Below are 26,172 nucleotides of genomic sequence, written 5' to 3'. Positions count from 1 at the left end.
TTAATGAATCCCCAATCATCTGTATTCATGGACAGAAAGGAAAACTTGGCAAATGAACGATGCTGTGATAAGATTTGTGTGCCTCTGTGACCATTTGGTTTCCATAAAGATCCCTTTTTGAGCATAAAGGGAACTCTTGCACATGGTTGTTTGTGAAACATTCCCTGGCCTTTATTCACAAACACAGAAATACACTCCTCAAGGGCATTCAGGAATGAGAACTGAGGGGAAAAAGTTCTATATTTCTTGCTGCCACAAGATAATGTGGAAAGTGACATTTCTCACTGCTTTTATTTCTTATGGAAATTTTATCTCCTTGCGACACAAGCCCAAAGTCCATAAGGAGCAGCTCCCAGCTGCTCGATTGAAGGACTCTGTGTGACCCCAGCACTTGGGTGTCACTTCCCCTTCTTTTGTTTTGCATTTATACTTTTCTCTTTTGACTGCCCACAACATCACGCAATGATGGTCCAGCTTGCTGGAACTACGCTTTAATGGCTTTCAAAAAATTAAAAAAAAAAAAAAAAAAATAGATGCAAGCTTGGGAGCTGGAGGGTGTTGGGAAGCCTAGGCTACTGCTGCGGGATGGGTGTGAGAGGACAAACCTGAATCCCTTAAAGACATTTCACTTTAATGATGTTCCTACAGAAAAGGCCGTTCAGCAAAGCAATAGAGTCGGTGATGAGGATAATTAGCACACCACAATGGGATGATAGGCTCTTGTTCCAGGCTTTTGGGTGAAGCGAGGCTGATTTCCTTCCAAGGAAGTTTTCCTTGCACCTGGAAACGGTGCGACTGCTCCGAATAAACCAATTTTCAGCACAATGCCAAAGCTTCCTATGAAACAAGGACCTCGTTAGGCAGCTGTCTCAGTGGTCATCCGAAACGCTCCAGGTCGATTTATTTTTACTGCTGTTGTCAGTCATCTTTGCTCAAGGTGTTCATTACCAGCCCGTCAATCCGTTCGGCTCTCTGGGTCGGGAAGCAGCCCTTGATGTTGTTGAAGGCTTTGTGAATAGGAAGGAAAAGAGGCACTTTTGTCTTTAAAACAGACAGTCTTAACAGGTGTGGGCAGATCAGCTCGACCCCGACCTCCCTCTGCTGATTACAGCCCTGCAAGTGTGGTGGTTACACCTTGACTTCTCCAGCTTTTCTGCCCCTCATTGGTATTCCCCTGGAGCTGCGGGTTGTTCCGCCTGCAGAGATGGGGGAAATTGTCAGGTAGTGTAAAAGAGTGAATCTCAATGAATTCTGAAAGATTTATTAGCACTTACACTAACTGCCGGTACGACCTTTGCTTTCCATAACACTCTCTCAAGGTAAGACACAAACCATTGGCAAATAAGGGAAGGAGAGGACAGGCTCAAATGAATGATGTGAGAAAGAAACTTGAAAATTTTGCATCAGACTTGAAACACCAGTCACACCCCCTGTCTGGGTATGTCAATTCCTCAGCATTTAAGATTGTGGAAGCTAAGGGGAGGAAAAAAAGCACAAAACACGTTAACTTTCTTTCTTCTCCCGTATACTTAATGAAGAAAAAAATTTAAATCCTTAAACAGATGGTCTGTATAGAATTAACATGCACTGTTATTCACTTGAACCACGGAAATGATACCACATCTGGCCTGACATTAATTTATATAGTTTTTGAGCCTGTGCATTTCCATCAGCATCTGCTTAAGTTTGGGAAAATGACCTGATAAAACCCTAACGGTACCTTTGGTGATTCAGACAGGAATAGATTTTCCACTAGCTAGTCGTAGCTGGTGCATTTATTTCAGTGTAGTTATTTAGGTAGTAGCTGAGCTATTTTATTTAATCAGGAACCTTTGAGAAGTTCTTAGGTCAAAGACCTTTAGTCCTGTAAAAGACACACTTCTGTGTATGAAGAGAGAGCTCTAAGCAGGCGTCTGTGGGTTATGCTCAGCTGTTACTCCCTTAAAGTGTTGTCCTTTTATTCCTGTTTCCTCTCTTTCTGGCATGAAATGATGGGAACTGCTTGGATCACTGCCTTTTCCTAACACTTCCCAGTCTACAGACGAAAATATGAAACATCAAGGCCTATAATCCCTTTATTATTCCAAAGATGTGGGTGCAGGCAAACAGTCTCTCAACAACTGAGGCAGAAAATAGCACTAAGTATTTAAATCATATGAATATGTATTGTTATGTATAACAAAATATATTTACTCCTTCAATAGATGGTTATATTTAGTTGCAGTTGTTACAGCATTATTCCAATTCCACCATGTTGATTGAGATTTGCATTTTTAATTTAAACAATTCCCGAATATGTTCTTAAGACGAACACAAAATTAATTTCTAATTTCTGAATGTCACTCACCAACTGTTATTTAGGAGCCTTACATCTAAATGGCCACAGATGGGTTGTATATTTGGGTAAATTTCTATATACCTATTTATTTATTTTAAACAGCATGTGTTGCTGGAAGCTAGTTGAATTTATAAATGTATATCATGGACAATATGTTCCTATGAACCTAGCAAGAATTAAAAATTGAAGTTGGGTTATAAGCTTGCATATTCCAGGGCTGGTGGGACAGCACTGGACACTGTGGCAAGGTGAACGAAGAGCATGAACATCAGTCCCTTGCCCCTGCAGTGACTGTCTGTCAGTGAAAGCCCCCACATGGCAAAAAAACATCCCTGTAGTGACTGAGAGCTCCCTGAACCACCCACTGGGCTGTGTGGCATTGTTTTGTGACATAACTGAGTGTTTCCATGCTAATTCCTTTAAACCTGAGAAAGTGAATTTTACTGTTTCTTGAATTTTGGGAAGGAGGGCGAATGCTGCTTTCAGAGCTTGTGAAAAGCGCAGCTGGGAGGATTTGATGCTGAATAATCATGTTTTATAAGTGTTCACTGTCATTACTCCTTTTCAATTCTTAAAATTCATAACCTTGAAGAGTTTTCTAAATCACACTTGTTTTTAGCTGATGCTTGGATGTCTTCTTAGCCTGTTTGATGGTGGCAGGCAGTTACCAGCGAAAAACAAGATTCATCCTTGTTTTCAATGTGACAAAAGAGTCTCTTTTGGCATGGGTTTGATTTTCTCCAAGTGAACTTAAAACTCAAATTGTCTTCCCCAATTCAGGGTCAGCAGTGTTACTTCCCAAATCCTGGAGTTCTGGGTGCTGAAGGGAGCCCTTGCCCAGTTCTGCAGGGACATGGGTGCCTAAGCACGGATGTGTGGGGGAATCCACTTTTCCTAGAGAGAGCTCAATCATCTCTGACAGATAAAAAACTCTGTGAAAAGCCTTTTGGGCAGTAAATATTGTTTTGAGCTGCCCCTGATGGCACCTGCTGGTAGCGCAGTGCCTGGGAATGCCAGCGATGAGCCAGGACTCCTGGTGTGAGACATTCCAAGTAATTTCACTCTGGCCGAAAGAATGAAAGCCCAAACATCTCTCTCAGGGCATGGGGACAGAGTCTGCAGGGCTGGGGGTGCCAGGGGATCCTGCCTGCCAGAGCACACCCACCAGAAGTTGCTGTGGAAGGCGTGGGGTCAAGCAGGACGAGGCAAACAGGAGGATGTGATAACTCTGACGTGGCCCAAACGTTCTTTTCCTGAGCTGTTCTAATCAAAGTAAAGCACCACAGCCCACAGCTCTGTCCTTTTTCAAGGTTTGTTGGTTTGTTTGTTTCTTGAAATGGGAGTTTTATTTGCAGTTCTGCTGTCTGCTCCTGCAGAGCAGGGAATGGGAAAATGCCTGAGATTTTTTTGGTGGTTTTTTTTTTTTTTTTTTTTTTTTTTTTTTTTTTTTTTTTATGTGAACAAAACTCAACAAATTCTGTTTTAATAATAAAACTTGGCAGAGTTGTGTTGAAGTGTAAGGAGCCCCACAATCCACAATCTCTACTAATGACTAATACAGATCAATCAAAAGTATTTACATGAGAACAAGGTGTGGTGGGTGCTCCATGGGCTGGAGAAGGTTTTCTACAGAGACAGGCTGGGAGAGCTGGGGTTGTTCAGCCTGGAGAAGAGAAGGCTCCAGGACGACCTTATTGTGACATTCCAGGACTTAAGAGGGCTTATAAAAAAGAAAAAGAGTGACTTTTTGCATGGGCAGATAGTGATAGGATAAGGGAGAAAGGTTTTGAATTAAAAGAAACCAAACATAGATTAGATGTAAAGGATATTTCAACATCACCCTCAATGCCCTGTGAGGGTGGGGAGGCCCTGGCACAGGGTGCCCAGAGGAGCTGTGGTTGCCCCTGGATCCCTGGAAGTGTCCAAGGCCAGGTTGGACAGGGCTTGGAGCAACCTGGGAGAATGGGAGGTGTCCCTGCCCATGGCATGGATAGAGCTGGATCATCTTTGAAAGTCCCTTCCTACCCAAACCCGTGTATGAATTTATGATTTTGTGATAATGAAACACAAAGAGCATAATTTTTTTTTATCTTTTCCAGAGATTTTCTGCAGCTTTAAGTCCTTGTTGTCTTTGCCCTTGCAATTCATTATATTTTCAGTGGAAAGGTGGTTGACCTTGTAAAAGCCACTTTAATCTAAATAAACTAGCTCAGACAACTGGAAAAGGGGAAAACATGGAGAGAAAGCTCCTAATAAAATTTTGCACCCAATCTGTGCAGCCTGAACAGGTCACTGGCACAATATTCACCCTCAGAGCTCTGATGTTTTCTCTGATACCACAGAACCATGGAATGGTCTGGGCTGGAAGACATCCTTGGGCTGAGTTGCTCCAAACCCTGCCCAGACTGGCTTTGGACACTGCCAGGGATCCAGGGGCAGCCACAGCTCCTCTGGGCACCCTGTGCCAGGGCCTCCCCACCCTCACAGGAAGGATTTCTTCCTAATATCTCTTCTAAACCATGTCTTTGCAGCTCCACAAACAGCTGCTCAAAGCCCATGGCCCCTGGCTCAACCCTCAGTGCACTCCACTGCTTTTCATCCCAGAAACATCTTTCATCCTGGCTGGAGTCTCAGTCATCCAGGTTGTGAGTCACAAGTCAGATTTTATTGCATGGGCACAGTTGAATGCCAGAAAAGCTGGAAGCCAGAGCAGGTTCTGATGGCAGATTTCTCTCAGGGAACAGTCATTAGAGTTTGCTGTGCTTTCCCAGTGCCCTCCTCATGGCAATTGTGCACCTTTGTCTACATATTACAGCAGAAAGATTAAATAATTGGGTGGGGAAATCCTGGTGCTTAAGGAGGCTGTGTTAATTCCTTGTTCTTTGGAGCTTCAGGCAATTAATCCCTGCATTGATGATTTCATGCACAAAATAATGACCCATGAGGAAGCTGTAGAAGGAGAAGCATAAATGTAGTGGTGGAAAGTGAGGTAAGCTCCAGCTGGAACAACCACCTGCCCCTTCCAGGACAAAAGGAATATTCTGGACAAACCCTGCAAGTCTAATTAGAGAAAAAGCTCCTGTATAAAGCTAGTTTTGCCTGTGTAAGGTGTTAAGGGCTTGACTGTCCTCTGAATTTCTGAGGGATTGGGAAACACATAATGCAGATTGGGGAATAAAGAGTGTACTCATGTTAACCAAAGACAAATTTTGCTAGTCAAAATTTGCCAACAAATGTGATCTCCTGCACGGAGGCACAGGTTCCTCACTTAGCATTGCTCACCACGATGATTATCTCTCTTTAAAGATGATGTCATGTTTTCAGCTTAGATTTTTATCCTACAGCTTTTACTTTTTGGCACGTAAACCCATCTGAAGTTGGCATCCTGTCCTCTGCATGGGCACAGTGCCACTGCAGCAGATGGGTGAGCAGTGAAAGTAGCACAAGTGGCAAGTCAGACCTTAGCAGGGTAACTTCCTTTCCAGAGACTAGAAAAAGGCACTCAGTGGAATTGTTCAGCACCTAAAATCCAGGTATAATGACATAATTAATGAACTGTTGAGCTAAATGCTGAAGAATGCATGTTACCAAACACACGCTCAGAGAGTGAGGAAATTTTCTTCTGTCCAATTTATTTTGGACATAAATTGCACAGAAGAAAATACTGGATCCAGAAATTACTTTTCCAATTTGTTTTGTGATGTGAAGAGTTTTTGCCTAAACACTTTACTAAATGAATGAATTCTTGCTTAGCCTGAAACACAGGAAAATATATCCATGAACTAGACAACAAACATGGAAAATTTGACAGTGCCAAATTTAGTATGTCTGTTCGGGAAATGTTCCTAAGAGCTCATTCAGCTAAAGAAGTCAGATTTTTGGTTTTCAATAATCTTACACAAATTAAAATTTCTGAATTCAACAGCATTTATCCAAGTCTCTATGAAGAGACAGAAGTGAGAAATCCACAACACAAGGTGCCGGCGCTTCTTTTTGGAAAAAACACCAACTTACTGAAATCCCCCACATTTTTCAGTTACAGAAATTTGGTTCAAGGCAACTGTTCTGTCAGATTTCAGGCACTGCTGAATTGATCAGAAAGCACACACAGGTTGCTCATAACAAGGTGTAACAAGGTGCCTCTCTTCTAAAATCAGCTAGGATAGGTGTTATGAGAGAAGGGAACAAAACAAACATCTCGAGTATATACACTGATTTCATTTTCTTTTGTGCTTACAGAGAACACTACAGAATGAATGTGGGAAGGGAAGGGAAGGGAAGGGAAGGGAAGGGAAGGGAAGGGAAGGGAAGGGAAGGGAAGGGAAGGGAAGGGAAGGGAAGGGAAGGGAAGGGAAGGGAAGGGAAGGGAAGGGAAGGGAAGGGAAGGGAAGGGAAGGGAAGGGAAGGGAAGGGAAGGGAAGGACCTTGGAAATAAACATATTTTGTATGTGCTTCAAGTTGAATGTCTGCAAAATCTCTCCATACTGTTGCACATTGCTGATGCCTGCTGGGGCTTCTGTTTCCCTGCCCAGGAGAGGAGTCACTCACGATTTTTGTGGACAAACGGAAGCTGAGCAAGAGGTCGGAAGGGAGTGACCCCAGTGCCAACAGCTCTGTGGTGACTCTGGAGACCCTGCACCAGCTGGCAGCCTCCTACTTCATCGACAGGGACAGCACCCTGCGCCGGCTGCACCACATCCAGATTGCCTCCACTGCCATCAAGGTAGGGACATGTCTTGGTTTGGGAAGACAGGTGTCTGCCAGGGAAAGCTGGAGTTCCCCTTGGAATGGAGAATGTAAACCCCCTCCCTCCAAATTATTATGATTTTGAATTGAAGGGGCTCTCAGGCAAAGATATGGGAATAAGAATAACAGTTCTGTAGTAGGAAAATTAAAAAATACAAATGTAGTAATACAAAAAAGCAAACAAACAGAAAAGAAAAACACTGACAGAGCCAGAATACAACCTGACACTGTTGGTCAGGATATTGGGAGCAGTCCAGTTAAGTCCTCCTGCAGTGACAGATGTGGCTCTGTTGGAGCAATGATCCTGTAGAAGGGTGAAGTTTTCTCTGAAGGTCCAGTGGTGGTGAGATGGGTCCAGTGTTCCTCTGGGGATGCTGTGCAAACAGGGTGCCCTGAAGTTCTGAATGCCAGGGTTTATCCAGGTGGGAATGCAGTGCACACAGGCTGTGCTGGGCTCTGAATGCCAGGGTTTATCCAGGTGGGAATGCAGTGCACACAGGCTGTGCTGTGTTCTGAATGCCAGGGTTTATCCAGGTGGGAATGCAGTGCACACAGGCTGTGCTGGGCTCTGAATGCCAGGGTTTATCCAGGTGGGAATGCAGTGCACACAGGCTGTGCTGGGCTCTGAATGCCAGGGTTTATCCAGGTGGGAATGCAGTGCACACAGGCTGTGCTGGGCTCTGAATGCCAGGGTTTATCCAGGTGGGAATGCAGTGCACACAGGCTGTGCTGGGCTCTGAATGCCAGGGTTTATCCAGGTGGGAATGCAGTGCACACAGGCTGTGCTGGGCTCTGAATGCCAGGGTTTATCCAGGTGGGAATGCAGTGCACACAGGCTGTGCTGGGCTCTGAATGCCAGGGTTTATCCAGGTGGGAATGCAGAGCACACAGGCTGTGCTGGGCTCTGAATGCCAGGGTTTATCCAGGTGGGAATGCAGTGCACACAGGCTGTGCTGGGCTCTGAATGCCAGGGTTTATCCAGGTAGGAATGCTGGGCTCCTCCCCTGGGTGGAGCATCTCCCATGGATGATGGAATTGTATCAGCCCTGCAGTGACCCTCGATGGCCCACGGACAGCAGAGATCCCCTGGAGGGAGGATGGGTCCTGGAAGGGATAAAGAACCCTGCCCCAGCTGGTTTAACAGCTGCCCATTAGCAGAAGGCACCTGCCCCCTCCCACCTGGAGTTATGAGGGATGGGTCATAGAAGAGAAAGAAATACCTCCACAACTAGTTTCAACTGATGGCAATAGAATACACACTTTTGGTTGCATTTTGTATTGCAACTGAAGACAGGACAGCTCCAGGACACACCTCCAGGGCAGGTCTCAGCTGCACCAGCTGCTTCCCTCAGGGGAGGTGTGGTTTGATTAGTAGTTGTTAGCAAAATAACCAGATTTATTCTCTCTTTCACCCAAATCAAAGTGTTCCATTTATAAGGAGGGTACTAGCATGGGAGAGGGTCTAAAGGTGTACTTGAGATATTAGTGATGAATGATACACAACTTGATTGATACAGAAGTGTTTATAGAAGTGTTTGGTCATTGGGACAACTGCATGAACATGTGTGATCAGTAACTCTATTTACAGACAGATTTATATTTCTCATACTCTTTTCCTTTTCCTTTTCCTTTTCCTTTTCCTTTTCCTTTTCCTTTTCCTTTTCCTTTTCCTTTTCCTTTTCCTTTTCCTTTTCCTTTTCCTTTTCCTTTTCCTTTTCCTTTTCCTTTTCCTTTTCCTTTTCCTTTTCCTTTTCCTTTTCCTTTTCCTTTTTTTAAATGTAGTTGTACTTCTGTGCCTGATTGTTTTTTTAAAAGACCTTTAGAACAGTTTGGAGCTCTTGGATCTACAATTTTATGGAGGTGTACTATTTTCCGTTAGGAACTAGTTTTAGCACAGTTTGTCAGTCAAAGCACCCTCTGTGCTGAGTGCTGCAGGTCTCTCCCAGCACTGCAGGATGTTTGGCCAAGATCAGTGCCCCAGGCAGGACATAAAGCAACAACTGTCCTCCTGAGGAGATCTCTAGTTTTGTGTTACTCATTTGAAATACCCTCTCCCTCAGTTCATTTCCAGCTTTGAAGGGCAAACAAATTAGTAACTTGCAGTAGAATGTGCAGTAACTATGAAGCTTCTGATGTGAGATGTGATTTAGGATCCTTTCTGCTCATTGGATATTTCCACTGGTAACCAAGATCTTCACTAAAGACACCTGACACCAGATGCAATTCCCAACTGCCTCGGCTGTTACCCAAGTAAATATAAATGTACTTCCTTGGAAGTGCCTTTCCTGGGAGAAGGATACAACCAGAATATGTGGATCCATGGCATGTGACCAGATTGGCTGACGGTCTTTGGGAGGATATTCCCAAAGTCTCATCCATCCCAGAATGCTGCCATGGCAGCTCAGCCCAGCTCAGGGCTGGTCACCTGCAGGTGCCAGAGCTGAGCTGAGAGTGCAGCAGAACAAACCCAGGGTTTGGTTGGGCTGCCCACCTCATCACCCAGTCTTGGAAGAGGGACTGGATTATTATGGAGGTTGTGGCCAGGTGGGATTGGAGTCTTCTCCCAGGCAGCTAGTGAGAGACAAGGGGAAATGGCCTCAGGTTGTTCCAGGGTAGGTTCAGGATGGATTTTAGGAACACTGCCTTCACTTAAAGAGTGGTGAGGCATTGGAAGGGGCTCTCCAGGGCAGTGCCCATCCTTGGAGGTGTTTGAGAAGTGAGTGGATGAGGTGTGGGTTAGTTGACAGAGTGCTTTCAAGGCTGGTGTTCTTGGAGGTCTTTTCAACCTTAATGATTGAATTCTACGATTCTTGCTGCAGCCCATGGTATCACTCATCCCTCAAATGTGACTTATCTTCATATTATGTTTATTATGTAGATGTACAGCAACCTTTAAAACCAGGCCCCTCCACATGCAAAGATTCCTTCTATGTGAAGATAATTGATGACTGCAACCAGTGGTAACACAAGTAATATAACATAGAAATGTAGAGACAAAACACTGCCTGCAAGAAATCGGCTCTTTCTAGCCACTGAAACATTTTTGAGAAAATTTGTGTTACAATGCAACATTCAACCTTGTCCACCTATAATTACAGAGTGAATGTTCTGGGTGTCCAAAGATTTCTGCAAACACTACAAATGAAAGATTTCTCTCCAGCTTGCTGCTGAGGTGGATTCAAACCAAGTGTGAGTCCACCACAAATCTGGTTTGGTTAATTGACGGCAGGAGCCTCCAGGAAATGGTTCTCACATCAGATGCACCAGTGCTGATAAATGAAACCCTGGCTTCTTCCACCGCTTTCATTGAGAGGCTGGAAACATTTGCATGACAAATTTCTACTGTCAGAACACTTAACTGAACAAAAAAACTGTTCCTGTTGAAGCGCAGGAGCACAAAAACAGCCAAGGAAGGCATTTTTTTTTTTCATTCTAAATGCAAAGGTTTTTGAAAGACTGCTGTTTTAAATTGGAAAACCATCAAGTCAAGTTTTAGATCCAGGGTGTAAGTAGCACATTTGGAGAGTATTCATTAAAACATGACATCTGAGTTAGAGCACTTCCCATAGAGCTGCTGAGGCAGATCTCTGTCCCAGTTTGAAGGTTGGCTTGGGAGAAGTGGCACCCTGAAGGACCAGGGTGACCACCAGAGCCTCCCCTCCTGTGCTGCTGCAGAGAGCAGTGACCCCAGTGCTTGTTACACTGTAGATTCCTGAGCAGCTTTTTAAGGCCCAGTGCCACCAAAACTGTGATAAAACAAAACAAAACAGAAATCTCCAACATAATTTTTAGTGTGAGAGAATAAAGGCATCACTTCATTCTGGACAGGATGTTCTGGCCAGGTGTGCAACAGAAATAATTTCACCCACACATTGCACGGGTTGTGCAGAGTAAATAATTCCATCACACATGGTTCTTTACTGGACTTTTCACATCCGTATACAGACAAAACCCAGAGAAATTAATGGATTCAGTGTTCTTTGGTCCCAAATCACACAACTCTCAGTATCTGGTTTCCTGTGGGTATTGATCCCTTTGATATTAATTAGATCCTCATGTGCTACTCCCAGGCTGTAGATGTCAACATCATCAGGCCTCACCCAGGCAACAGAGTCCTTGGAAAAGAAACTTTAATTCCTTTCCCCTGAGCAAAGACAAACAACCCCCTGGACCAAAGCTAGTAAAAAACTTTAAAAGTTGTATCATTTCCAACACCAGCACCTCCTGTGTCTGGCATGCTCACCACAGCTCTGCCCAAAGCCTTCCCCTGCACGAGGGATTTGCCAAAGGAGCCGAGAAAAGGTCTCTCAGCCTGGCATAACTCCCTTCTGAGCAGCATCAAAGAAATCCAAGATACAAGGTACTCCAACAGGTTGAGAAATCCTTAAAATTCTAAAGTAGTACTAGAAGTTTTCCCAGCAATCATTTTTGATTGCTGACTAGTTAGCAACAACAACAACAACAATAAATCATATTCAGGACCTAGTCAGTATTTGATACTGTAATTTTTTATTAATTTTGGATGGCTTTTTCATATGCAGTATTCTAGACTTTACCATACTAACAAGAGTTGTTTATCTTTTAGGAAGGGGGAGCTGAGGGTATCAAAAATGTTTCATATAACTCATGCTCTTACTAGGAAGAACATAACTACCCTGTTGGAAGGCATATCTGAATAAAGCAATTAAACAAAAATATGATGTGGAACAGAAAGGACTTAAAACAGGAATCAAAAGCCCTGACATTTGCAGTTAAATCAGAGCACCGTGGTGCACAGATGAAGTCTGCCACTCAAGTTCCTGGAGTTTTGGGCTTTGAAATGAGCAGGAATAATTTGCTTTGCTATTTGACTTATTGTTTCTCACCCTTCCTGTGATGATGGGCAATCTGAAACTGCAGCAGGAGTTAGGAAAAAACAGCACAACTGCTTGCACACCAACATATTTTCTGATTGTAGTGCTCAGAGACAGCTATCTTGGTGGCTGGGACACCTCTAAAATATGATTTTAGAAGAAAGATTACAAATACAATTTCTTTCCTCCAAAAACCATACAACCCCCCACAAACAAAGCCAATATGTGTTCCTTCTTTTTTACCCCAAATTGCTATAAGCACCCCTTTTCAGGTTAGACCACATCACTCTCACACCTCTCTTTTTCTCTATTTCTATGAAAAAAATTAACAGATTTTCTCCTAAACAAAAAGGGTAATTTCTATCCACACATGATGTATCTTCTAAACAAATTACTACATTGATTCAGTGTCCCTTCTTGTAATTTTTTTTCCTACTACCCGTGACATAATTATCCTTGAAAGTAGCATTGAGGCTGCTGCTGATGGAAGGCTTTGCATTAATCACACACTCTTTATTCCACATTAAAAGAGGCAACGGCATTCTGTGGCAACATTTTCTGACTGGAAATCAAAATGTCCATAGGAGGAGCCCATATCAATATTTAATATATTTCAAAGTCCCTGACACACACATTCTCCTGACACGATTTCAGCACATGCATTTTCGTGCAAGTGCTAAGGCTCCTGTGCTAAATCAACAGTTTGGAGCCTCCAGGGCCTGGCTGGAACCTCACCAGGTGCCTGAGGGCTGTGCCTCATTTGCATATCATTTACATGGACAGCCTGTTGTGTTTGGAATGTGGCATGTCTGACATTGCTTCCTTGGCATGCTCGTTTGGGAGGCGTTTTCCTAGGAAAGCCTCTCTTCAGCTTGTCTTGGTTTGGCAAGACAGGTATCTGTCAGGGAAAGTTGGAGCTCTCCTTGGAATGGGAAATGTAAAACCCCCTCCCTCAAAATGATTATAATTTTGCAATTAGAGGCTTTCAAGCTAAAATATGGGAATAGGAATAACAGTTCTTTACTAGGAATATTAAAAATGCAAATGCAGTAATTTAAAAAAAAAACAAAAAAAACCCCAAACAAACAACAACAACAAAAAAATCACCCAAACAAGCAAGCAAACAAAAGTCCTAGAAAACCCTGACAGAGTCAGAGATACGACCTGACACCGTGTTGCCAGGGTGTTGGGAGCAGTCCAAATAAATCCTCCTGGAGTGACAGATGTGGTCTGTTGGAGCAGAGATGATCCTGTAGACAGGTTCAGTGGTGGTGAGATGAGTCCTCTGAGAATCCAGTGGAAAAGAGGAATGTCTGGGGTCCCTGTGTCCCCATTTTTATCTGGGTAGGGAATGGTTGGCTCCTCCCCACTGGGTGTTCCATCTCGCAATGGATGATGGAATGTGTGATGGCACTGGTGAGCCTCAATGGCCCATGAACAGAAGATATCCCTGAGGGTGGGCAGTGGTGACAGAGATCACAAACACTGCCCCACCTGGTTTAACAGCTGGTCCATCATCAAAAGGCATCCACCCTCCTCCCCCCTGGAGCTACAAGAGATAAAGAAAAAAGAAACCAGTCCCCAAGTGCTTTCTACAGATGAAATAGAATACACTTTTTTTGGTTACATGACCCAAGACATGGCTGCACAAATGCCTGGTCCTTCGCCTTACTAACAACCCGGTAGGATGATGAGGTGTGCTCTGCTCTTGTCCAGTAAAACCCTGCCCGCCAGTGGGAGCAGAATCCAGATAAAGGCAGCAGGATACAGATACAGAATCTGGATACAGAATACAAGGTAGCATTTTTCCCCATGTCCTGTCACTGCCCACTGGCAGAATTACCCTGCTGAGCTTGCCCGGGTGGTGTGGCCACACTGTCTCCAGCTGTGCACAGCACATCTGGATTTCATCCTGCTTCCTGAGCCCCAGTCCTGGAATTTAAGCAGCCTGCTCCTCTCAGATGACCACGATTCCAGTTTGCTACAAGCTGTAATTCCAGCACTGTCCCTAACAAACTTCTGCAGTGAGTCCAAACAATTGTGCAAAACACGTAAAAACCACCCTGGTTGCACGGTAAATTAAATATTACTGAACAGTCTCACTGCAAAATTATAAACACAGTTATATTACAGCACTGGCATTAATGAAGTGAGGCTGTTCCATAGCTGTCTCTTGGTTCTTCTTCCAGCCCAGAATACACCTCCTCTTGTGGGAGCTGGGCCAGGTGAGTACAGCAGAGGTGTTATTGTAGAGTCCAAACAGCTCTGGGACAGCCAGGGTGCAACAAAGGAACAGGAGGCAACAGAAGAACAGATGCATAAATTGAATTTTCCACCAGCTATTTACAGCTATTTACAGCCCATTTATTCCATCTGAGTGAGAAAGAATAAACATCCCTGAGAACGTGCCCTGTAATTCCAATTAAATTTTATTGTGCAATTTGCTTTTTACTTTCCCCAAACCACTTTTTTTTTTTTTTTTTTTTTTTTTTTCTTTGCTATGAGAGATTTAAGCATTTTGTTTTATCTGAGAAGTTTAGATTACAAAGAACAGGGCTCTATTGTGGTGGTAACTAAATCTGATTATCTATAATTAACCCGTGAATGACTCATGGTGGGCTGTTAGAGAGGAAACTTAAGTGTAATGAAATTAATTCCTCACTCAAAACTCAGCCTGAAATACAGACCTTATTTTTTTTTCTGTTTTCTTTGTTCTGACTGAAAAAGCTTGCTTGGTTCTATGTTTTTTTTCTTTATACCTCCTATTTGCATGTGTTTTTCCATGAATTCAAGTAATTGCCATAATCAAAAGTAGAAATGCTGAAATACTATAAAGCCTTGAGCTTTTGTCAGATTTCTGGCAAGTTCTTAATCTCAACAGTTTGCACAGTTTTGTATAAGCAGCCAGTTTTTGGGAAGCTTTTGAAATCCAGATCTCAAATCCTTCTTGCCCTCACTTTATCCATTCAGTTTGTGGGTAGAATTTAAGACTGTGCAGCTGTGAGACCTTGTGAAGGACCAAAGACTGGGAAAAAAATTGCCCAGCAACAGCTTTAAAAAATAAAACCCCAGCTGGAAACATTGTTTTGGAAAGACCTGTGGTAGCAGCTTTTTTATTTATTTCCCTGAAGAAATGAAATACAATGTAAATTTAATTGTAACAATCCACAACGTTAAGAGATGGGAATTAACTGATCATTATAAAAAAATTTGGGGTTTCTGCATTGTGTAGGTTTGGTGACATGACTTAGGGATGTCAAGGAAAAGCCACAGGACAGATTTCCAAGGACAGATATTGTTCAGGACCATTTTGAATTGCTGAGTTCTCCACTACCCTGGGAGATCAGACTGCCTTCATGCAAGACCAAAGCTTGACAGTTTTCCGAGGGGGAGTTAAAATTTAGGAAATATATAGGAATTCTAATCTCAAATATTTTTCTTCCCTGAAATTTCTGTAAGAATTGAATACTTTTGCAGGTGTCTTTAGAAATCTCACTCAATATTAAGAGTTTCACAACCCCAGCTTGCTGTTAATATGGCTAGGTATGAATTTTAAATTTAAATTTGGGTCATTATTTTATCTTGCCAGAAGGACTGGGACCTGCCATTAGATTTTTGCCATCACCCAAAAGTAGCTAAGAAGTATCTGCATCATTTTCTGCCACACAGGACGGGATTTGAGTTTGTGTCACTATAAAAATGAAATACCTGAGGTTTTATACTTTTTTATGTAGAAACTGTTGGACATCTTTGGATCAAATTTACCACAGGTATAGCAGGGTATCTTGTGATTGCTGTGTGTGGACTGTTCACAAATTTTAAGAATACACCAAGAAATAGGTTAGGGATCTATTTCCATTTCTTATTGAGGAATTTAAGGTGATGATATTAAAAAAACCCTTTAATTCATTCAGACAGCAGAGTTTTAATTAAACTGGATCTCCAGGGCTGCTTTCTCTGAAAGGTAAGGTAGAGGTCAGTTCTTGAGGTGTAAAGCAGCACAATTCCTGTGAGAATCTGACCCTCAGTATTTCAGAGAGTGAGAGAAAAGGGAGCAGGGAGGCAACCTAAAATATCTAAAGGGGGCTTTTGAGAAGGCTGGAGAGGAACTTTTGACAAGGACAAGCAGTGATGGGAGAAGGGAAAATGGATTTAAGCTGAAGGAGGACAGGGTTAGCTGGGAAGAAATTGCTCCCTGTGAGGGTGGGGAGGCCCTGGCACAGGGTGCTCAGAGAAGCTCTGGGTATCCCTGGAAGTGTCCAAGGCCAGGCTGGATGGGGATTGGAGCAACCTGGGCTGGTGGAAGGTGTCCCTGCCCATGGCAGGGGGTGGGAAGGAATGTGCTTCCCACCCAAACCAGTCTGGGGTGCTGTGACTCCAAGTCCAAATCGGGAAGTCAAGGCAGTAACATTTCACTAATAACTCTCAGTGCTCCACTCTCAGTATCCAGCAGCATCACTTGTCACGGTCCATCACAGCAGCTACAGCACAAGACCCTCGTTAAAGATGTGTCTTAGCAGCCTCCAGCAGCAGCCACACTCTTTGTTATCTTTGCATCACTGTGTGCAGAGTGATGAGTGCAAGCAGTCAGAGCATTGCCAGCTCGTTGGCAACACGGCGTGAGATCCTTCAAAACAATGAAATAGATGCTTGGACAAGCATTTTGGGAAAATTTTTGATTGTTCTCCACTTCATAAAAAAACTGCTCCCCAAAATGCCACGAAACAATGACAGAATAGGCTAGAATACGTTACGTGATAGAGCAAAACAAATTGAAGGGCTCTTCTGTTAGTTATGAGTTTAGTCAAGAGAGAAGAGTAAAAAAACAAACAGGGAGATGAAGACTGCCAAACCTTGAGCAGGCTATAAATATACATATGTAAACGAGAAACCTTAACAGCACTCACACAGCACTTGCCATCACTGTTGTCAAAAACCTATAAACAATTCACACTACAGTTCCTTAAATGTTCCATACTGTTTTTTTCTTTTCTCCCTAAAAAAAAAAGTGAAACTAAAGTAAATAAACCCAGAAGATGGAGAAGGGTTTTAGTATTGAAAGCTCCACAGTGAACATATTGAACAGTGCAGTTGGACAGAGCATTCCAGCAGGAATTTGGAGGCACTCAGATTTGTACAGATTTCAATTTGATCTTTATTCTGGCTGGCTTGTGCATGGGTTGGGAAACTTCAGCACTCTGCCTGTCCTCCACACTCTAATTGGCAGCTACTGCTTGCCAGTAGGTCAGAGAATGTCAGGCAAGGACTATAAAATTCACAGAACCTTTCCCTGCCTCTGAGCTCTCAGAAATAGGAGATAGCATGTACCAACAGCTTGTATGAACACAGAGGTCAGATAGGAAGAATATCTCAGACAAACAGAGACTCTGCTTCAGAAGAAATCAGCTTAGAGGATAATAAAAGGCTGTGGAAAGTTTTCTGTTTCCATATTATTTTTCCTAGGGAATTTTTTGCTATAATACATTTTTCATGTTTTGTTATCGTGGTTTATGATTCATTCTGCAATCATTTCCCATTCATTTAGTGTGAAAAATTATCCCTTGTGTGGGAATCCTTCACAGCTAACTGGCACTGAGAGTTATATCATTGCTGTCTTCTGCACCTCACTGTTATTTTTACCTTCTAGACCTTCTCAGGGAGCTTCAGCAGAATTTGCATGTCTGACAGCAAAACTATAATTTAATCTCTTACCAGACCATGCATATAATGCTTCTACATGCTGAAGCAGAGTGGGGTTTAAGAAAGGTTCCATTATTCATCCAGGACACCTTCTACACTATGGAGTGATCATTATTTCCAGACCTTTAATGCCTGAAAGGTTGGAAGTTTCATGGCTGTTCTGCAGGCAGAATCCAGTGAGCAAAATAAAATTGGTTCTAACTGTTCGTGGTGAGGGATTTATTCCTTGTGCAAGGAATAAAGGCCACAGGTGTCCAGGAGGTTTCTTCTCATTCATGTTGGTATCACTGAGATCAGGGTTTCCACAAGTCAGCCCCAACTACCATCTCTCCAATTTATCCAGCTCTTATTCATTATCTCTCCCTGGACAGCCCAGTTTAACCCTTTACTTACCAAAGAACAGCTAATTTGATGGGCTTTGGGTATTCTTCCTTTTAATTGTATTAAAAGTAATATGAAAAAAAATAAATTAAAAGGCCCTTTTGTGTAGTGGTTATAATAGTTCAAATTTTCCAACACTTGTAATAATTCCACCAAATAGAGGCTATAAGATTCTCCCAAATAATATGCAAATTTACAAGGAAATTTAATTTTATCTTCTCCAAGTGTGTCTAGAGTCTGGCAAATGAAAAATCATTACATGTTTTTTCTTCAGCTTTTCATGAAATTCTTAATGTGTAAAATTAGGTGATGATAAAACCTTGATGATAATAGAGAAAATGGTTTGGAAGAGGACCATTAAAATATTTTTCCTGTCATGTTTTAGTCTACTCAAGTAGAGTTTTTTCTTACTCCAATTCTCTGTCTGAAACACAACATTCACAGGAATACTGAGCCAACATCAGAAATAAATAGCCCATCTCCCTTCAGGGATAAAAATAAATTGTGTTGGTCTGCTTTTCTTACTTTGGTGTTGGTTTACTCTGGGGAGGACCTGTCCTTCCTTGATGCAAATATCCCAAACTGAGAAATCTGTAGTGTGTGACCTGAGAGTTCTGATTCCACTGTGTAATGTGGTAGAAATAGAAATAACTGTGAATACATATGAGATAAACATTCTGATAAACAAAAGAGTCTAAAGAAAACATACAGTGGCATATATGAAATTAATCTGGATATTCACATGTGTGAGACCTTTAACTGAGAAAACAACCCTTGTCAAAAGGTTTTTCACCCACCATACCATGAGAGGAGCTGGACATGTAGATCTCCAGGAATGTCCTGCCTCACATGGTCATCTGCATAGAAACAAAGCAAGACCTGCAGGTGGTTGAGTTTCTTTCAGTTCTGAGCAGAACAAATTCCTTTCACTTCCACAGGGCTCCACAGTCCTGACAATAAGTGCTGCTTTCTTTTCACAGGTTTCCTCTTTTTCCTTCTGAACTTCCCTCCTTCCCTAGATTCTTGTGCTCATAGGAACTCTGGCTCTCTCTCTCTCTCTCTTTTTTTTTTTTTTTTTTTTTTTTTAATGGAAGAAATGCAGTTGCCCTTATGATACATCATTCTTTGCCCTTGCCATTGGCTCATCTTTGTGAGGATCAGAAAGGAATGAAGGAATGAATAAAATCCCTTGGACAAGATCCTACGTTCTATATTCTAAATATTTTTTTCCTACCCACAGTAGGAAATGCACATTCATGTATGTTTTAATGAACAGGTCTTGGTGTTTGATAGGTCTTTCTATTCCCATGAATCAGGATGATGTGAAGGATTTTCCAGCTGAGCTCAGCAGTCAGTCTGGGTAACGTTGCCCTCAGAGCCCAATTCTAAGAGCAGCCTTCTGTACATTAAAATATCTCTTCTAGTTTAGTTCATGAAATAACAATATTGAGACTCACTGGGTTCTCAGACAGAACTTTCCATATGAATGAAGCAGCCATATGAAATGAAGTTTAAAGATTCAGTATTAAGTTGCTTCTCTTCTCTAACACAAATTTAACAAAGCTCCATTCTTTTTAGCTTGAACAGCTGATAGGGATTTAATGATTAAATTATAAATCAGGTGTAGCTGCCTGGTCTGTAGGTAGGTCTGCAAAGATGCAGGAAAACACACTAAAAACAAGCTGCATAAAAAGAAAAGTTTACCAAAACTGTAAATTTAGAGTTGGCCACACCAATGAGACAGAAAGGGCAAATGTGTTACATTCATTTACCAGAGGGAATAAACGGGTGGGAAGTAATGAGGATATAACCTAAAAATAAATCCCTGCACACATCTCAGCGAGCCAGGCAGACACCCATGTTATGGACACTAATGTGATTCCTTGTGAGAGCTTGGGATGACAACCCCAGGAGGGGGAGTTTGATGGCAAAATCAAATGGACATGAGAAATGTCCTGCTGCAGACGTGACTGCCAGAGAGGGGCTGGAGTGCCACGGACAGCACAAATAACTCTGGAGTTTCTGGGCAGGAAATGTAAGACCTGGAAACAGCTTAAATCAGTGCATTGTTAGAAATGCTGCTGAAAAGAATATGGAAACCAAGTTTTAGAAATGTATAATCAAGGTAAAATCTCTGTGGAAAATTGAGTTTTTAATTAACCTGCCCTTATCATTTTGATTTTTAAGCTTCAAGACTTTAAATTTCTTTCCTGTTCTTTTTAAAACCTAATGTTAACCTGTCACATTTTTTCTTTGGCACAAGTTTGGTTTTTTAGATTTTTTTTCTCTTAAAAATAGTATATACATTATTTTAAAAACTGACAACATTAAAAGTATAATGTTCCCAAATGATCCAAAGATAATTTTTATATTTACCAAGAGGATCTTTTTCCTGACACCTCAAAAAGAAAAGGGACATCTTAATTTTTCATCCTGATTTAGGAAGGACTATATTTTTAAGTCACACTTTCCCAACATAAATAATAATAAAAAAATCCATTCAGCTGCAGTATTATCATGAGTAATAATATCTGTGAGTCTTATAAATAGGCAAATCATTCTGTCTTCTTGAAACTAATGAGGACACAGTGAAAAACCCCTGTGGCCTCAGCACTGCCTGTTGGACCTGGTCCATGAAGATACAAATCCTGTGCCCAATCCTCTTGGGAAGTCCTTGCATGGGATTTTGCAGTTGGGTAAAATGTAAGAAGACATTTAACCTGTGCAAACCCCCAAATTTCTTTGGAGCCTTTTGTACTTTATATAGTAATGGAACCATGTTTGGAAAAGGATGGAAAGTTGGGAATTGGGTTTTTCTTTTGTAGGCATCTTTGCTTTTGCTTTCTGCAGATACCTTGAGATTTTTTATGAACATGAAATATTATTTTAATTTGTATCTGCACTGTTCTCTCTGTTTCTAATTTTATCTTTTAAACCAAATATATAGATTTCATTTACTGTTTGTTGCTCAGCTGTCTCTTTAGGCAATAAAAGCCGAGAAAAAATAATATTAGTGTTAATTTAAGTAAGATATGGGCAAGCAGAAGTAGCTAAATGGAGACTGAAACAAAATCCTCCGTTTTTATTACATTTTTGCTAACTCTATTATTTCTCTGTAAGAGAACTTCATTGTCATCTCTTCTTCAAGATTAATTAAAAGAGATAACCTGTTCTTTTGGAGATAATGTCTGTCCTTATTCTCTGTATGAGGCTGATGCACTTTTGATTTCTGAAAGTGCAGGAAATAAAGGCTCTGGCACTGCTGCCCTGACTGGTTTTGCAGCAGCCTCATTTCCTGCAAACTTCCCTGTTGCAATCCAGAAGGTTGCATGGGAATGTGGCATCTGACAGGCAGCGGATCTAAAATGTCCTTGAAAAGGGAAAATTGTGGCTGTGATGCCAGAGCTGCCAGTGCTGCCAGACTTGTTCCAATGTTCTTGTGGATTCCTCTGGAATTTAAAGACAAGATAGAGGGGAATAGTCTTGAGCAGAGAAGGGATTGTTCCCCATCAGACAGACCTGAAGAGCCTTAAAAAAATCATTGCATTTTCAACAGATGTAACAGAGCAGAATTCAAACAGTGTGAGTTCATCTCCAGTTCCTGAAATATTCTGAGGTATTTAATGCTTTATGTAAGGAGAATACATTTCAATTTCCTTCTTATTTTAAGGTAACAATCTGGTTCACACTAAATTCCTGGGAGTGCAGAAACAAAGAAGTGCGAATGGAAGGATTAGACTGATCTCTTGGGAAGCTTTAGTGCTGCATTCAGTACAATTCAAAGTCATCTCTTTGCCCAGAAACTTGAAAGAAGTCCCTATTTCCCTTCTAATGGAGTTAATGGAAATTCTGCAATTATCTCTTTTGCAGAAAGATCAAGTTTACTATTCCTCTCCCATTTTACAGATGACAGAAAAATATGATGGGAGTGTTTCCAGGTCTCCCAATTTAGGGGGCTCTTCAAATTACAGTGTCAGCCTTATGCTGCTAGAAAATCTGTTGAAAATATGTCATGCCTTTGAGGTATTGTTTTAGATTCCTGGCAATTAAAAAATCCTATTGAAAACATGAATCCAACCCCTGACTTTGTGAATGCTTCTGGTTTGTCTGTACCTCCTTCAGAAATGTTCATCTAGCCCGTTGTGTGAGCAGTATCAGTGCTTGGAACACTCAGAAAGTTTGATTTATTTTAATTACGCACTCATTAGCAGGAGTTTTTCTAATATGTTCAATGACAAAAACAGGACAGTGGAGCAGCAACTAGTGTGTGGCAAAGGGAAGTGCTGGAATAAAGGTGCTTTTATGAAAAACTGTCAAGCCTAGGGGAAAAGAAAGAAGTGAGTTGGCAGGAAACCCACATCTGAATAGAAAGTACATTTAGTGCCTATTTATTTGATCACCTCTCTTTTAAGGTGAAATAAGCACTGGCTGCAGAATGGGCAGGGACCACAGGGGGTGGGAGCATGGGCTGCAGGACAGGGCCTGAAGGTGAGGCTGGTGGGAGAGTCATGAAATCACGGCTGGAAAAGACCTCGGAGGTCACCAGACACAGCCATCAGCTCCTTCGTGGTGTTCAGGAGAACCCCAAAGCCTTCAGGTTTCTCCCTGTTCTACACTTTTGCTCCCTCATGCAGATACGAGGAGTTTGCTCCAAATCCTTATTTGAATGCTTAAAGTATTAAAGAGGTTTGTGTGAATGCGAGCGCAGCCGCCTGCGCTGCAGTGACCAGCATTGCCTCATCCTCCTTTGTGCTGGCTCAGTCCTCCTCCTTAGAAGCCAAATCCGTTTTTAAAGAGTCCTGCTGAAGAGGACAGTCCTTTATGCAAGGCACACACCACCTCTGCATGGGCACTTCGTTAGGAATATTAGCTATGTGCACTTGAAAGGACGCACCAGGAGAAAAATCTCTGCAGAAATGCATTTCCCTTTTATTAGGAATGTCTTCTGTAGGCTTAATTATCATGGACAAAAAAAGCAGGCTGTTTCCCAGGGAAATACTACCCACTGATATCACAAGAATTCAGCCCTGCTTAAGTGCTAGGAGGTATGTTCTCAGTGCACTTATAATCGGGTCATTATCACCATGGTTATGAGATTTAACTGACTGAAAACTGTAGGCATTTGTCTCATTAATGCCAAATGTTAGAGTTTATTTCTGGGAACTGAAAACTCTGTTGCCCAGGGACACCTGTTCTGTGATCATCTCTGAAAACAAGGCACTGGAGAACACCCTACCTGCTCCATGTCAGATGATTTCACAGGTGTTTTTTACTGGTTTTTAGGGGGGGTTTTGGTTGTTTAATAACTTTGTTCCATGGTGCTTTGCTTTGTGAGTTAATGTTCTTTGTGGGCTGCAGGTCGTGCAAAACAAACATGTTCTAGTGCTCTTTGCACAATGTCAGTCACTTCTGGGCCATGCTACATCTCAGCATAATCTGCATTTCTCTTTTATTACCTGTCCCTCTCCTCTTTTTGGCTCATCTTTTTTTCATGCACTTTCTGACAAAACAGTTTTCAGCTGTGATCTTGGGAGTGAACATAGTCACACTTCTCTCCTTGGAAGATAATTAAAGATGTGCCATCGCCTTTTCAATTTCATTCCTATTGTTGCTGAAACAAAAAAAAAAATAAAATCATCAGCAACACTTGGCTCAAACCAGAATTAATGTATTTTTATCCTTTCAAAATTTTTTTTCTTCTCTAATCTGCCTTTTTATCACTGAAATTACCCCAAAACGTCCAAGACCAGGTTGGATGGAGCTTGGATCAGCTTGGACTGGTGGAAGTGTCCCTGTGGCAGAGGTTGGAACTAGACATTCTTTATCAGATTGTAACTGTATAATTTAGGAAAATCAAATCCTTTCACCTGATCTGAAAATTTGATGGAAATTTGAGGCTTTCATTTATCAATCACCCACAATTTTGTCTGATTTACCAGTTTTGTGGGGTAGGATTTGTGTAGAGTATACAAAAGAATATGCAACTGCCTAGCTTTGACCTGTGATCTAGAATTGTTATCTGTCAAAAGCTGAAGGTTGGATGATTTTTTAATAGTCTTTAGCATTTATTTTTCACATACTGAGACTATTCATTTTGAATTTCTTCTTGCAATGTATTTTCTGTGCAGAAGATAAGAGTACCAGAGCAAGGCAGCTGACAGAGGGTGTGAAGGCACCTGGAAAAATAAAAGAATGAACAATATAAGTATATAGACTGGAATGAAAAATTGCCATTTAGAAATGGTCCTTATTTACTGATGTATTTATAGAGCATTGTCGATTATTATTATTATTATTGTAACAATTTTTAGTTACTTCACTGCAATGATTGTCTGTAAGTCATCTCAAAACTGCCTTTTATAATTTTCTTCCAAATCAAAGTATTTATAAATGCTATCACTCAGAACAGTGGTAGTCTCTACCTGTGTCTGGCACAATTTAGATAAGACATATGAACAAAAAGGGGCACAATAAGTACAAAGCTACTTACCACCCTTCCTTATTTTGTGATTTCAGGGGGCATAAAAGAGTAATAGGAATGGATAGGAATTGTAATAATTTCTTTATAGTTTATACATTCCATATAACTTAATGAAGCTGCATTGCCTTACAGAGAAATGCTTGAAAACCATAATAATAATATGCAAAGGAAAACAGTACTAAAATAAATGGATCTTTAGATAAAGAATTGCATAGATGAATGCTGAATGTAATATGTCAGAGTAAGGATAAAATTCATCACAACATTTATCTGTCTTGTTTTTGTTTTCTGGCTGTTTCTCTTCTTTGATCCAGGTAACACTCTTTGTTACTGTATAAAGAGATTAGGATTCTATATATGGACAGGGGGTCCGTCCAAAAAATGTATTTTAGAGTGGAATTTTAAACTACAACAATTTTTTGGTTGGCAGAGGACTGAAGGATCAGGTAAATCACAATTGTCATTCAGGCCACATCCAATCCAAATCTTATCCCCGTGCAGGAGTCTTTGTGCTGATTCAGGATGATTAAGCAAAAAACGTGGCAAATCTGCAGCTGCTATAAATATTAAAGATTGCCAAATATGTGCAGAGAGGACACAACCTGTATTTGTGCAGGTTTTCCTGCATGATTCCCTCAAGCTCTGCTCACAGGTTTGGTGCAGGCCAGTGCTGTGTCCTCTCCAGGGGCTGTCCACCCTCAGGAACTCCACCTCAAAGTCATGGAAAGGTGCCAGGAGCTCGGAATGACAGCAAATCTCACACAGTCTTTGCAAAAGGGCAAGAAGAATGTGAAATCTCAGTGGTTTCAAGAATGTGATGACCCAGCTGCAGCCACCCACAGGCTGTGGGAGAATCAGGCAACCCTGAGCAATATGAACAATCAGGGGTTTATATCAGCAAACCTTCATATCCCCATCAAATCAGACTGTTCAAATAGCCCTCTCCCTCCTGCTCTTCACAATTCACGTTGGTTGTCTGGCTGTCACTTGCTCAGTACTAGTCTGTATTTAGGAAATCTGCTCCCTGACCCTGTAATTTAGGCTTATTCTCCATTAGATCCAGAGCTGAATATGACACCTGAAGTAATAAACAAAAGAAGGGGTTGCATTCAAAACTGAGGCAGATACCAAATCAGGGTAAATCTGGCCACAATTTCTGAAAGGAATAGCAGTTAGAAATTCCAGCAGAGTGGCTGAAAACTGTTTGGGAGGTGCATGACAGAGAGATTGGTTGTATTTCCCATTTTACAAAGAATTTGGCCTTTTGAATTACTTTGTTGACACTTAAGAATTATATATAATATTCCAGGAAGCATATAAATTACTAACTTTTAAAATCTTTCATTTAAATGCATTTACTCACCAAGTTGCACCAGGGATAGACATTTAGATTGGATATTAGGAAAAAATTTATTCACTGAAAGGATGGCCAGGACACTGGTACAGGTTGCCCAGGACAGTGGTGGAAGCACCATTCCTGGAGGTGATCAAAATCCATGATAGGGTGCTTAGGACATGGCTTAGTGGTGTCTCTGGCAGTGCTGGGTTAATGTTTGGACTTGATGATCTGAAAGGGCTTTTCCAACCTTAATGAGTCTATGATATAAATAACTGCTTTTTCCAAATACAAACCTTACTGTTAAGCCAGAGCTTTGCTTGTGGAAGTTCTGTTT

General features: G+C 41.6%; 1 protein-coding gene across 2 annotated transcripts in view; it reads left to right on the top strand.

Annotated features, from left to right (window-relative positions):
* The window catches only part of BRINP3 (BMP/retinoic acid inducible neural specific 3), a 206,833-nt gene that overhangs the window by 111,866 nt on the left and 68,795 nt on the right, over positions 1 to 26,172 (top strand). For both annotated transcript variants that reach the window (XM_063406514.1, XM_063406515.1), the window contains exon 4: positions 6,871 to 7,061. In XM_063406514.1, the coding sequence (XP_063262584.1) occupies positions 6,871 to 7,061 (191 nt within the window). The remainder of the gene's footprint in view (positions 1 to 6,870; positions 7,062 to 26,172) is intronic.

Source organism: Prinia subflava, chromosome 10 (genome assembly GCF_021018805.1).
Source record: "Prinia subflava isolate CZ2003 ecotype Zambia chromosome 10, Cam_Psub_1.2, whole genome shotgun sequence".
NCBI classification, from domain to species: Eukaryota; Metazoa; Chordata; class Aves; order Passeriformes; family Cisticolidae; genus Prinia; species Prinia subflava.
Note: the sequence above shows the minus strand (reverse complement) of the source record. Positions and strands in the feature narration are given on the sequence as shown.